General features: G+C 43.5%; 2 protein-coding genes across 5 annotated transcripts in view; one reads left to right on the plus strand and one right to left on the minus strand.

The window, feature by feature from the left end:
• The window catches only part of Msp300 (Muscle-specific protein 300 kDa), a 59,423-nt gene that overhangs the window by 35,164 nt on the left and 10,642 nt on the right, over positions 1–13,617 (minus strand). For 2 of the 4 annotated variants that reach the window (XM_065475968.1, XM_065475984.1), the window contains exon 1: positions 8,932–9,761. In XM_065475968.1, the coding sequence (XP_065332040.1) occupies positions 8,932–9,670 (739 nt within the window). In that variant the 5' untranslated portion in view covers positions 9,671–9,761. Of the gene's footprint in view, positions 1–8,931; positions 9,796–12,414; positions 12,680–13,617 lie in introns of those variants that run through there. The other 2 variants (XM_065475994.1, XM_065475976.1) reach the window with 2 other exon arrangements.
• Ced-12 (engulfment and cell motility Ced-12) lies at positions 4,007–6,821 on the plus strand. Its single transcript, XM_065476079.1, has 4 exons — positions 4,007–5,902; positions 6,015–6,190; positions 6,248–6,381; positions 6,442–6,821. The coding sequence occupies exons 1-4, from the start codon at positions 4,232–4,234 to the stop codon at positions 6,609–6,611; spliced, it is 2,151 nt and encodes a 716-aa protein (XP_065332151.1). The 5' UTR covers positions 4,007–4,231; the 3' UTR covers positions 6,612–6,821.

Below are 13,617 nucleotides of genomic sequence, written 5' to 3' on the forward strand. Positions count from 1 at the left end.
ATATCTCCCACTGCTACTTTGACAATCCTGAGCCTTAACAATGCGAGCCAACTAGCAATGTAAGAGTTTTTAGTGCAAAATAAAGCAAGGAAAATTATTTGATGAGAAAACATTATCGATTCAACGTATTTTTCTTACTTTGAAAAAATCTACACCCAAGCTTTTTTCGGCCTTCTCAAATAATCAGCCCACGACTTAAACGCTTATGTTTGTTGGCAGAGAATTGCAGCGCAAACATAATAAAAATATTTGCCCGCGCGAAGTGTGTGGGTAGTCAATTTTACGCCAAGACCCACTCTGTGTGGTGTGCACTTAAAATTATCCTTAAAGGAAATTTTGTGAACACGACACCGTAATTACCTGCCTGTGAAACCTGTCTCCGGCAAAAGCAGCGCCCATTTCGGCAAATTATCGATCAAGTGACGCAAAAGCGAGCAAATTTATGCTAACTTGGAGTGCTGAAGGCTCGTGTTTTGGCGCTAATATGAATTAAAATTCGCAAGAGGCCACCGAGTGGGTCTTTGCAATGGATTATCTTGAGTGATATGCGAGGCGGAGAGCCATAGAAATGACTACATCTCTCAAAATAAAATTTATAACAATGTTGCATTATGGTAATCTCTCGTTCCCCAAGTGAATTTACTGGTGGCACGCAATAAAATTAATAATGCCGACTCAGGTTTGCCTGATTGGATGCATCAGTGGCAATAATTGTAAATTCGTGACGCCTTCAGGATGATAATTTGATGTGTAGGCGTTGGTTAGTTTTTTAATTGCTCTATTTTTTCCTTCAGGCCACTTGTTTGATTCGCGTACGTACAAACACATGTAAGTTTTGACCAAATAACCATTTGAGGAGAAATTTTATCCAAAATTTTTACATTGCATAAAATGCCACTTTATTTTTCTAATTTTTTAAGACGGTTATTGTGAATAAAATGCTCCAAATTATCAGGCCCCATTTTACTGCTATAGCTTTTACGATCCTCGGACGTTGTTAAAACTACGAGAGGCGCTAAAAAATCGCATAGAGTTCGTTTCCATTCATATTTAATGAGGTAGACGGCCATGCTCCCTGTACAAGGCCAGTTTAAAAGTGCACAGATCGCTGCGAAACAAACACAATCCGTCTGCTGTGAGTGTTATTAGTTGAATGGAAACCAAGGACAGCAATGCCGAAAACTGGCTCTGCACCCAGAAAGATTCTCTGGCGCGCAAATTGATTTAATCGCTTGATGCAAATTTGTTAAGCGCCTTTAGCGAGGTCTGGCCGTAAAAATATTCAAATTGGTGCATCTCTCGAATTCGGATTTATTGCCTCCGCTGGTCCGAGCAGTGCTCTCACCTTTTCGCGGCTAGCTGCCCACACGCTTGCATCACCGCCTAATATAGTTATTACGTAAGCGCCTCCACGGGAACAAACATAATATGCTCATATTCATTCGGAGTACGAGAGAGAAGGATAGGTAGTCTCTTTGGTTTTCAGGAGCAAAAATGCAAATCCAGCACCTGACGGAGAGAGGAGGCGAAACCTTTTCGAGCGTGAAGATAAAAAATCAAACATCGTGACTTGACTGCATTTTTCTCTGAAAGTGCCGGTCACCGGGTCTCTTACAGCGCTCATTTATCTTCCTCTTCAAGACCGCTTTACTTTGTATGTTAGTTGGTTGCTAACAGAAAACCTTGAAAATGCACGTCTTTAAAGAGAAGATGCAGCGTAATAATTAACATGCATTTTAATGCTCAATTGAAACTAATTTAAAAAAGAAGCACGAAAAACTTGATTATAATATGTGTATAAATTAAAATTTTATTATAAGCTCCATGCACCGCATGTAAATTATTTTCTGGTATCTCGCTGATTGTGCTGTTAATTAATCCTCTTGGTGAGACTGTTGAAGCGTCCTAATAGTGCGGAACCCTGATATGCACTTAAAAATAAAACTTAAAATGCACTTAAAAATAACATTAAAGAGTGGTTGCGAATTATGCATTCTCGTTTAGCCGAGGAGCAAGCACTAAGCAGCTTTGAAAATTGAAGGTGAGAATAAGATTAATACGTGATAAGTAAACTACTCATCTACACTACTTCATCTACACTGCGAAATATTATCTCAAGAGGGGACAACAAAATATATTTAATCATTTTGCAGCTGACTGAATTTTAATAATCCCATAAACTATTTTATGTTTGATAGAGCTGCAGTACAAATTAATTATTCGTAAAATGCTCAATATCAAGGGTAGCATAGCAACTCATTGTGTAGATCGCGACGGGAGGGATCAAAATCAAGCAAAAAAAAATAATTGACAAACCCGTTTCATTTTTCGATATATTTGGTAACATCTGAATTTTAACAGTTTCTCGGCCCTGATTTTATTATTGCAAATTGTAGAAGATAAACTGTTGCTGAATTTCACAAACAATGAACTCAATGAACTGCTTGCTAAAGTCAACGTTGCTAAAATGTTCTTACTTGTTGGTCGCTGTAACGCTTTACTCGAAAGTTTAGAGATATAAACAGTTGAAATTTAATTCCTCAACTATCCATTTATGCCAACAGCGCACAACGCACAATTGATATTTAGTGATTCGCGTTTTTATCAAAGCTTTTGATGGAACGTCCTGCGATTGTATATGATGTCTGGTCAAAATTATATGCCATTGTCGACAAATTATCAAATTCGCAATGGGGATGAGTGGCGCAAGTTGCCTTGGCGCCTAATTGCAACAATAATAATTGCGGCCTTACTTGCAGTTTCATAACATACACCAAGTCGTAAAGAACCGAAACGGTGTCTAAAAAGTGTGTATATCTCTTCCCAAGCCTCGAGGCGTCGAGGGCCTGAGAGAAAAAGAAACAGAAAGACGGCTGCCACGGCTGCCGAGAGCGATGAAGATAAAAGTGATGAGCAGGTGCCGTGCTTTTTCGCTCTGAACAACAGCCACGAAATGAGATGCCTCATTTTTTGAGCTTGCGTCGGTATTTTAAGTGGCGAGTAAAGAATGGCAAGCAAGAAGCCTCGTTGAAATTTTACCAAAGCCGGAGGCACGCGCGTATTTTCTTTTCGGTTTTTCCTTGTAGACATGTTTCAGTTTTATTGGCGCGCCCAGAGTGACATCATTTGGCCGGATTGCGTGTTTTACATTCGTTTTGTAACTTTCCAAGGCAACCCCTTCCACCTCTCGTTAAAGCGCAAATTTATTTTTTAGTTTCAGCACTACGCTCGAAAAGTAGAGCGCAAAAGCTATTTAGGCAGGAAGTTTCACATTTCCTCCCTCGATCTCATTTTGATATATTATTTGCGGCCTGTTTATGTGACGGAATTGCGAATTTTACTTTGCTATAGAGCAATTATTAATATTTGAAAATTCCAATTTTCATTGCTTTTGCAGTAATATTCAGGTTTCAATTAGAACCCAAGTGTACCGATCGACACACAAATTAGTTCAGTCATCGTTCATTATTAAATTAGATAAAATTATCCTAAAATTTATTTAAATTTTCAAAAGTAAACAAAGTCATAAAATTTAAATTAAATAAGTATTTTAAAAATAATTTTAATATCACATAAAATTTGTTAATATTTTAAATTAATTAATTTATTTAATATCGTAACTATAAATTTATGACTTTTTTAAATTGGCGATAACTTAATAATTTAAGTTCGACGGTATTTATTTTGAAAATTTCGAAAATTTCACTTGGTTTATTTTGAAGTTCCCTTATCTCATGATGTGCACTCGAAATTGTTATAAAAATAGTGTCTTTTTAAAAGGACACGTACGCTGTTTGTCTGGCAAGTGCACACAAGCTGATGCGGCCGCGGCACTCAAGCACAAAGGCCCCCCAGTCAGTTCAGTGAGCACTGACTGTGAGCAGCGGCGGCGGGCAGTCAGCTGCCTGGTTGAATAAAGGCTTGGCTGCTCTCCGCGGACGAACATGCGCACTCGCTCGTAGCGACTCCATTTATTTACCATTCTCCGTCGGCGATCATCTGCGAGTGCGAGGAGGGCAGGGCCGGAGACCAGGAAATGCATTTTTCGCTGTAAAACGAGCACCAGCGTCCGTATTAGGCCCTGCGAGTGCGCAACGAGTGTCCGAAGAGCGCCCAGACGGATCGGACGGCCGTCTGACAGCGAAAATCGGCCCGGCCGCAGCTATAATGCGAACGTAAACACGCAGAGGCACGTATTCCGACATCCTGTTAAGTAAAAGAGGGCCCGAAAATGCCAGCCGTGCGAGACTCGAGCATCGTCAAGATCGCCGTGCAGATGAACAATCAAACGCCGCGGCTGATCGAATTCAACCAGAAGCAGCCGCTGAACTGCATCATCCAAGAGCTGTGCAACCACTGGAGCATCGAGGATGCTGAAAACTACGCCCTGCAGACGGACGGCCCGCAGAACAATTACGTCACGGAGAAGAGCCGGGTGGACATCCGCAACGGCTGCATCCTGCAGCTGACGCTGTCCGCGGCCAAGATGACCACCGAGATTTTGGCCAAGATCAACGGCGACGTCGAGGCGGACAGGGCGGCCGCCCTGGAAAAGCTGTCCCACCTCAGCACGGACAACACCTTCGCGGAGGAGTTCATCAACAAGCAGGGCCTGAAGCTGGTGACCACCCTGATCGAGAGCGGCAAGCTGCAGGGCGCCTCGTTGGCCCACCTGCTGGCCTCGTTCGTCGAGTTGATGGACCACGGCATCGTGTCGTGGATCGTGCTGGAGGCGCCGTTCATCTGCAAGGTGGCCAGCTACGTCAACGACGTCAGCAACCAGGACAACGGCGTCAAGCAGTCGGCGCTGTCCATCCTGGAAAACGTGATTCTCAACAGCGACAAGTACCCCTTGGTCGAGAAGGAGGTGACCATTCCGAACCTGACGCGCCACCTGCAGAGTCCTGTCGCGATCATCAGGCAGAACGGAATGGCCCTCATCAACGCCCTTTTCATGAAGGCCGACGAGCTGAAGAGAAAATCGCTGGCGGCCACCCTGAGCTCGAAGCAGGTGCGCCACACGATCGAGAGCCACATTCTGCAGGGTGGGGCGGTCGACTCGGACATGGCCCACCAGCTGTACGTGCAGCAAACGCTGCTCTTCAACCTGCTGGAGCCTCGCATGCACACCAAAATGGAGCCGCAGGACCAAGACGCGCTGAACAAGATCAAGGAAATGCGGAGGATCGCTTTCGATACCGATTTGGAGAACAAAGACTCCACCAACAAGAAGAATTCCACCTTCAACAAGGAGTACAAGAAACTGGGCTTCAAGTGCGACATCAACCCCGTCCTGGACTTCACGGAGACGCCCCCCGGGCTCTTGGCTCTCGACTGCATGTACTACTTTGCGCGAAACCAAGTGGACAACTACATGAAAATCGTGTTGGAAAACTCGTGTCGGCCCGACGAGCACGAATGTCCCTTCGGCAGGACCAGCATCGAGCTGACCAAACTGATTTGCAACATTCTGCAAATCGGCGAGCAACCTTCCGAACAGGGTCAGACCTACCACCCCATGTTCTTCACGCACGACCACCCTTTCGAGGAGTTCTTCTGCATTTGCATAGTGCTGCTGAACAAGACGTGGAAAGAGATGAGGGCCACCGCCGAGGACTTCGTCAAGGTGATGAGCGTGGTGCGCGAGCAGATCAAACGGGCCCTGGACACTCAGCCCGCCAACATGGAGAAGTTCAAGTTGCAGTTGCAGGCCCTGACCTACTCGGACATCACACAGCTCTGGCAACAGGAACAAATCAACCGCGAGGAGTGGGAGTCGCACGCACGCCCAGTCGTCGAGCTCAAGGAGCAAATAATGCCGGAGATCATGGACCTCATCAAGCAGCAGAGGCTCGGATTTTTGGTGGAAGGCACGCGATTCACCAAACAGTCAAAAGGACAGGTAGGTCTATCCCTCGATTTTGAGTTAGGAGCGAGAAAAATACTTTTTTTGGGGTTTTACAGATATCATATGGCTTGAAAAATTAAATAATTTTTCATTCTAATGTTTCCAGCGGTCCAAGTTCAAATTTTGGTACGTGAGGCTCTCCCCTAACCACAAAGTGCTGCATTACGGCGACTGTGACGAAAAAAGTGCCCCCGCACTTGAAGAACTGCCCAATAAGCTGGCGGTTGTTGATATTAAGGATCTGGTCACTGGCAAAGACTGCAGGCCTAACAAAGACATCAAGTAGGTTTCTTCTGATATCTAATATTTGTGTTGCTTAATTATGTCTTATTTTTTTAGGAAAAAAGCCGCGTCGCAGCTGGCATTTTCTTTAATTTTGGAATCTCAGTCAGTGGAGCCTACCACGCTAGATTTCCTCGCACCTGATGAGCTAGTCTTTGATTATTGGACAGATGGAGTGAATTCACTTCTAGGTACACGAGTCGTTGGAATTAAAATTTGAATATATCTCTAATAACAACTGTGCATTGTAGGTAAACCAATGATCAGCAAGGAGAAGGAAAAGGACCTAGATATCCTGCTTGGGATGGAAATCAAGTTGCGCCTTCTGGACGCAGAAGGTGTGGACATACCGCAGGACCCGCCGCCAATCCCACCTCACCCAAGCAATTACGAATTTAGTTATGAATACGAAGTAAAGTAATATTTCGACAAAAATGTTTGATGAAACATTTTCTAAGCCTATTTATATAATTATATACTACGCGCAATTTTAGACCAAAAGAATTTTACTCAAGGTTCAATAAACAAAGTAAGATCTGTAGTACCTACTCCGCGACTCTCTTTCTGTCATCAAGAGATTGTATTTGATATTTTAATGTAACGAATAATAAAAACAAACATGCATGCATAACGGTTGTTGTTTCTCTTCAATAGCACGTATGTTACTTGATTCGGCAGAATTGTCCCCCTAGACGATATTAGGTTTCAAAGCACGTTTTATTGATCAAGTGACAAGTGAGAATATTTCTTCATAGTAATATTGACACAACATCGTCATATCATGTGTGAAAAGGAATTCGAGAGTGGCGCGCTTGAGATAAACAACCTGCCGAAATAATTATGCCCGGTTTTTATCTCCAGTCAGGTTTACGGCGGGCCTGACCTCGAGCAACGAATGCGATAGTTCACTTCCCGATCGCGTTCTCCCAACGGCGTATATAATTAGATTTTTAAAATCCTCGGATATATGCCTGTTTTACACAGAAAGCGAGCAGCCAAACAAAGGCGCGGCCGGTAGGCAATAATAATATTATGCCCACAAAGCAACAGCATTATAAATCTCCCAACTGGCTGCTTTGCTGTTGCAGACAGAAGTGCCCATAATAAGCGTGCTGCGTTTTTTTATGAATACGCCGAGTGCTATCCAGTTGCCTTTTACAGCACAACTCGCTTTGCCGCGCGTCTGCACCTTTTATTGTAAAAAGTTGGCAGACAATATTAGTTGAAATGCTGCACTACGTATAGCTGGCGAGAGAGCGAAGACAAGAAAATAATGAAATTCCATGGCCGGCATTTTCTTTCCTTGGCTCACTCGCGCCGGCAGGTACAACCGGCTTTTAAATCGATTTTTATTGGCAAACGAGTTTTTGATAGCGATTTAACAAGGCCGGCAGAAACAGAGAAACTCTAGGCGCAGACTGTACGCATCTAGCTAGCGCATCATTAATCATAATATAATTCTTTTGTACAGCTGGCAAGCAGGTAATTAATTAATAATGTATTTTTCTTTTATGCAAAAGTTGTTGGAAGTAAAATAAAATTGACTGAATATCTTGGATAGTTAGTAGTTTTCAGAGCTGGTGCGCGTGTGTAAATTCGTTAAGTTTTATGGTTGCCATTTAAAGTTATTAGCGTCTGTAAGAGGAAGCCAATGAATATTTTAATTTCTATTGCGGTGACACGCAACTGAAGTGCAAAAAAGGCAATTGAATGAGATCATAAGCTTCCATAATATGATGCCGGCTTTGCGCCGACTCTTGCGCCTCGCTAGACATTTCTAGCCGGCAGCCGGCAGTCATCCCCGTGCACACAATAGTAAATTCTATCGATTGGTCGCGCTGGTTGCGTGCATGTCCGTTTTATTAATGTAAAAACGCGCTTGTAAATCCAGCCAGCCGATGACTGTGCTGGGCACCTCTTGGTCGGAGGGACACATTTTTGCAACACCGCCGACACCAAAAAGTTCCCAAGACGTTTTATTAGAGCGGATTAGAAAGAAATACAAGTGGGCTGTACGGGGCAAGGGGGTGAAAGGCTGCGTTTTGCGTTTTGCGACTACCTTGGCTCCGAATGGCACCTGCTAGCACCCAAATTATTTCAGCTGTCTCTTTCCGTATATTACTTTTCGTTTCCGTTTCTCCTTATAAGGAATTATTTACCCCCATTTTTTGAACGGCTTCGTGCTTACAGCAAAGCTGCTCTCTGCGATTTGTATAATTTGCGCCTCAGTCAGTTGAAAGAACTTGTTCATGTGTGCCATTTGTGACCACTGTCACTCGCTGTTGTACTGTCCTTATGCCTCCTAATTGAATCAGGCGTCACAAGAATGACGCTGCCGGCCGCGTTCGCCGGTCAATTATCGCGACTCTACTAACAAAACGTGCCATCTTGACGCTGGACCATTCATAGGGAAATTGTTGCCAAACCGCAGCACGAAAAATTTATACTCGAGTTTTCTTATTCTCAATCTGATACAAATAATGGTATTGAAATAGTATTATAAAGATCTCTCTATTCTAAAAATAAGCTTACCGAGCTGGCATACTTGATTAAAATGTGATAATTCTATTATCACCTTGTACGTACAGATTATCATTTTCTTACGCTCTGAATAAACAAATTTTATCTGTATCAAATAGAATATCAGGCACATAACACAGATAACAAATATACCGCCTGCTTGCAATGGTTCAATACCCCGACCCTTACTTTTTTTTTTTAAACAGGGATTTGCAGCTCACCCTTAATCTCGGTGATGTGCGAGTCGTATTCCGCCTTGCTGCGAATTTGCTTCATGCGAGCCGCAATTGTCTGAAAAGGCTGGTGCCGGTAGTCCGAAGTGGAGGACGACTCGGTCGTCCTGCTCCGGTCGGACGGAGCGTCTGCCGGACTGCCGAGCAGACTCTCCTGAGAGGTGTAGCGTCCGGTGCCCCAGCTGGACACGAGCGAGCTGATCGAAGAGGACTTGGACATTCCTCGCGTCCGATAGGCCGAGTCCTGCTCGTCCGGTCCGGGCGACCGTTCCTTCAGCGGCGACGCGATGCTGCTGTTGGACGAGTGGACGGAGCCCTTGGACGTCTCACGCACCGTCTTCGTCAGAGTCACCCTGTCAACGCGGACAACCTTCACGCCATCCTCGGACGCGCCCTCCTCGGTGATGCTCTCGTAGCTCTCGCGGAACACCGTGCCCGGAGTTCGGGGGTGTCCGATTTCCTGGACGGTGCGCGTCCGGCGGGTCTCGTCCAGCGACGAATCCAGCAGCAGATTCTCCCTTGACGTGCCAGGAGTTACCACCCGCTTTTTGTCCACGTGCTGCTCGAAAAAGGAGACCCGCTCGCGGACGGGACTGTCCCGGACAGTGGTGGACGCTTGGTGGACACGCTGCGTGAATAATGGTCTTGGACTCACGTCAGTGTCTTTGGGCGGCGGCGGCGACTTGAGCCGCGGAGGCGACGGGCCTCCCTTGGTCGGCTGACTCATGGCTTGACACCGTCGTCCGAACACCGTTCGACCATGTCAGCCGTCACAACTTGTTCACTCGCGACGAAAAACACGCACACGCTGCACTTAACCGGTCCGTTGCCGCGTGCTCACTGCTCCGCGCTCGCGACAGCAATGCACATTGTTGTGCTCGCCGTTTTCAAACCCACTTTCACTTTGGCTCTCCGCGCACCACGTGACCTTAACATTGCCTGGAATCGGGTTTCTGCGCACTACGTAATCAATGCGCGATATCAAAAGTCAGAGAACACTGGGATGGGAATAAAATTCGTTTCGTGGGCGCGCGCGCATTTCGGCCGCTGCCCGCGAATGCAGTTGCCAGGCGGCGCCGAAAACGGGGGGCGAGACGTAGAAATTGCGTTCTGAAAATGCAAATTATGTGTGCTACTGCAGCTTCGTGCGTTTGCCGGCGTCTAACGGCGAGTGGTGGGGAACGTACTAAAGATTTTAAAAACACTAAAACAGTTAATCCCGTTCCAAATTAAATTACTCGATATTCAATTTTATCTCTGAGTCGCTTGAGTCTTTAAATTAAAAAAAAATATATATTGACATTTTTAAATTTTTAGAAAATTTTTTGTTTTTTATAATGACAGATTAACCAGTCAAATAAATTTATCATCATTGATACATACTTTGAATTCTGTAGTTTTATTAAATGGAGGACTCACACTTCTCCGTAGGATAATGGCAATAACACTGATTTTTCCCATCTGATAGACCAAGAAAGTGTAAATTGAGCGGAAAGCGTGGGTCCGCATCCGCAACAATCTAAAAAAACTGACCAACAATCAGGCCTATCTACTTTTCTTATAAAAAATATTCGCAAAGAAGCAATTCAATTAGAACAAATTTTGTGTACGAAGATGTCATTCAAATTGTAAGCTGTCATGATCATTAAATTTGATGCTGTATTATTTCGTGCTAGCAAGGACTTGTTAATTAAAAATTTCTTTACATCCCTAGTTTAATCGCTTTTTAATGGCCATTGAAAGAATTATTAATGTCTAACGGACGGTAAAATTATTTCGCAATAATTGTTTTTGTACCTCTCTAGGCTTTATGTCATTCAAAGTTACCGCTGAGTTGTTGTGTATTTGAAATTGACCCCATAGGCTTGGGGCTTAGGGCACACTTGTCAGGCGGTCGCCGTGACCCGCACGCTATCATTGAACGTGTGTGTGTGCTCAGATGATACATGGCTCATTTGCTCTCGATACTTCTGCACACTCGTTATAATTTCGTGTTTGTGCGTGCCAGCCAGCGCGGATGAATTATTTATTGTTTATGATCTCGCGGGCTCCAGCAGCGACGAAAATTGGGTCACCAGAATGCACTAATTGGACGGATGCTTCTATGCTGATGTATAAAGCACATAATAGCGCCTAATTTCGCTGCAAAATGCAACTGTCAATGAGAGGCCAAACCTCCTTATTGGTTGCTCTTCTTTGTTTTTAAAAATTCCCTTTTTCATACACCGTATAAGGATTAATCACCAGCCGCGAAGGTCGTACTTATTAGAGAGGAAATTTTACGCTAGATTTAACTTCAGGCATTGCTGATTGCTGTCAGGGTAACTAATATTAAAAATAAATTCAAAACTTTAATAACGCGATGAATTTTAATCTTAAATTTAATATCTATCATATTATCAGTATTTTCTGAATAAAAGAATTCGCAGGATAAGACAATCGACTTGGATCCTATTTCCTCGCCGTTTATTTCTGAGCGATAGCAATAATTTAAAAAGTATTGACCACACGATTGTCGTATCCTGTGTTATCTACCATCCTTAGCCTTTAAGATGCAATATGTCGCTGCATCCCGTTTATTATCGCAATGGAATGAAGAAAAATAACTACCGAAAAAGGCTTGACGACCAATGTCATTTTTATTCTGTCTGGTGATACGCGCGCGTTGTTTCCTTGAGAATCTTTTGCTGTGCGCCTCAGCTTGTTCGGTTACGTCATGGTTGAGCGAAAAAAAAGATCATCACATGTTTTGATATAAATCTAGGTAGTTTCTTTTTAATACTGACTCACTAAGAGCTATATGCAATGATCGCGCACGTTTGAAGTAAAATAAAAGGCGAGAAGAGCAAATAAATTCGACGCCCACTTTCCATTTCAAAAATTAAATCGTGTCATTGTCTCTCGCTGTTTATGCATTCTCCACCCGCGTTCCAGAGTTGACACTTAGTTCTAAGAATGGTGCATGGTCATTCTTTGAGAATGACGTAAACTCCTCTTTGAAGCTCAACGGTGACGATCATTCTCGTTGACATTGGATACATAAAGGAGCAATTAATTAGAATATTGTGTAACTGAATAGGCAGCACCGGCATGGCGGACTTCTCTTAACTATAAATTTGCTCTTGTATAAAGTGCTTTATAATTTAATTTCCTTTCAAGGTAAAATATTATACATACTAGAAATAATTCATGATACAATCAAAAGGCGTATAATGGGTCTTTTCGAGGTAATATATAATTGACAATTTAATCGACTGCTTGTTTTAGATTTAAAATTCAAACATAAATTATGCAGGAGGTGATAATATAAATTAATAATTTTTGCAGACTACACAGAAAAAGCGAATGGAATCATTTAGCGCTGTGGGAAACTTGAGATGCTCAACCCATTGTTCAAATAAACTTGAGATCCATTAGGCTGAGGATTGTTAGGGCACACATCATTCAATCAAATGCGCGTTTTGTACTTACTTTGCAGCTGGTGGATGGTGGCTTGGTACTCGGCCAGCTTCTCGTCGACGTAGTCCTGCGACTGGCTGGCGATGGCCTCGGCGGTGGAGTTGTCTGCTTCGTAGTAGTCGGCTGCATATTGAAGCGGGGGTGGCTCCAGAGGCACCCCCACGTACTCGGGGGGCACCCCGACGTACTCCTGCGGCACAGAGTACGGCGAGCCCATCATCGGATGCGTCTGCGGGTAGCAATAGTCGGCCGGCGACTGGCAGTGCACCGGCGATTGCTGTCGAAAAATGCGTCTTTTAGCGAGTGCAGACAGAAATCGGTTTGGGAATTGCGGGGGCAGTCGCTCCCAAGGGTGGCAGTGGCAGGCGTGTCGTCGCCACCGCTGCCGAATTGAATCTCACACTCCTGTCCTCACGCATTTAGAGTTTTTAAGTGTAATGTATTCGTGTTGGTGTGTGCACGTGCCTATACGTATTTGCATGCCTTATTAAATGTGTTGCCCGTGTGGTTTTATTTTACACATAACAGACCTGGGCAATTGCGTTAGTTTTTAATCTTGGTGGCAAATTTTTTACTTATAACCCTAAAAAAATACGATCATCATTGATTTGTTGAATTTTAATGTCTTTTGGGGGAGAAAGCAACGATTTGACTACAGCAAAATTTAATTATTTTTTGTTCACCGAAACACTTTTTAAGGTACAGTCTCAAAAACTGGAACAAATTTTGAATAATTACATTCAATCCAAAAGCTCGTCACCAGAACCAAGTCTGAATGCTTGCTTACCTCTTGTTGCCTCGAAGGAGACGAGCAGATTAAGCGAAAAGAAATACCAAGGAGCGGAAAACTTGTTGGCTTGTCACGCGCTGCTGTTGAAGAGCGCGACCTGCCTTCAAGCTATTCTCCTTGACCTTTCACGTCCCTCTCTCCAACGTAGATTTTGATTTCAAATTTTAGTTAATTTTAATCTTCCAAGAGCTTAAAATTTACAATTAAAAGAAATCAAAGAAACATTGCATGCTCGTCCCAAATATAATTGAAATCATGTGTACAAAATTTTTTTGACCTGCTTATTGTCACTTTTAACTTTGAAGTTCAAGTATAGAGACAAAATCTACTTATTTCGTTATTGATTTGCTAAAAAATCATATTGGTGTTGAATTTAAAACAAAAACAGATAAAAAAAACAAGATGAATTAGAAAAGCTGCTAATA

The sequence above is a fragment of the Cloeon dipterum genome, chromosome 1 (genome assembly GCF_949628265.1).
Source record: "Cloeon dipterum chromosome 1, ieCloDipt1.1, whole genome shotgun sequence".
In the NCBI taxonomy this organism is placed as follows: Eukaryota; Metazoa; Arthropoda; class Insecta; order Ephemeroptera; family Baetidae; genus Cloeon; species Cloeon dipterum.

Bases quoted from the DNA above. Each gene is read 5' to 3' on its own strand.
- Ced-12 (XM_065476079.1), top strand. From the start codon at position 4,232: ATGCCAGCCGTGCGAGACTCGAGCATCGTCAAGATCGCCGTGCAGATG. The intron at 5,903-6,014 runs GTAGGTCTATCC...TAATGTTTCCAG, and splicing joins CCAAACAGTCAAAAGGACAG to CGGTCCAAGTTCAAATTTTG. The intron at 6,382-6,441 runs GTACACGAGTCG...TGTGCATTGTAG, and splicing joins TGGAGTGAATTCACTTCTAG to GTAAACCAATGATCAGCAAG.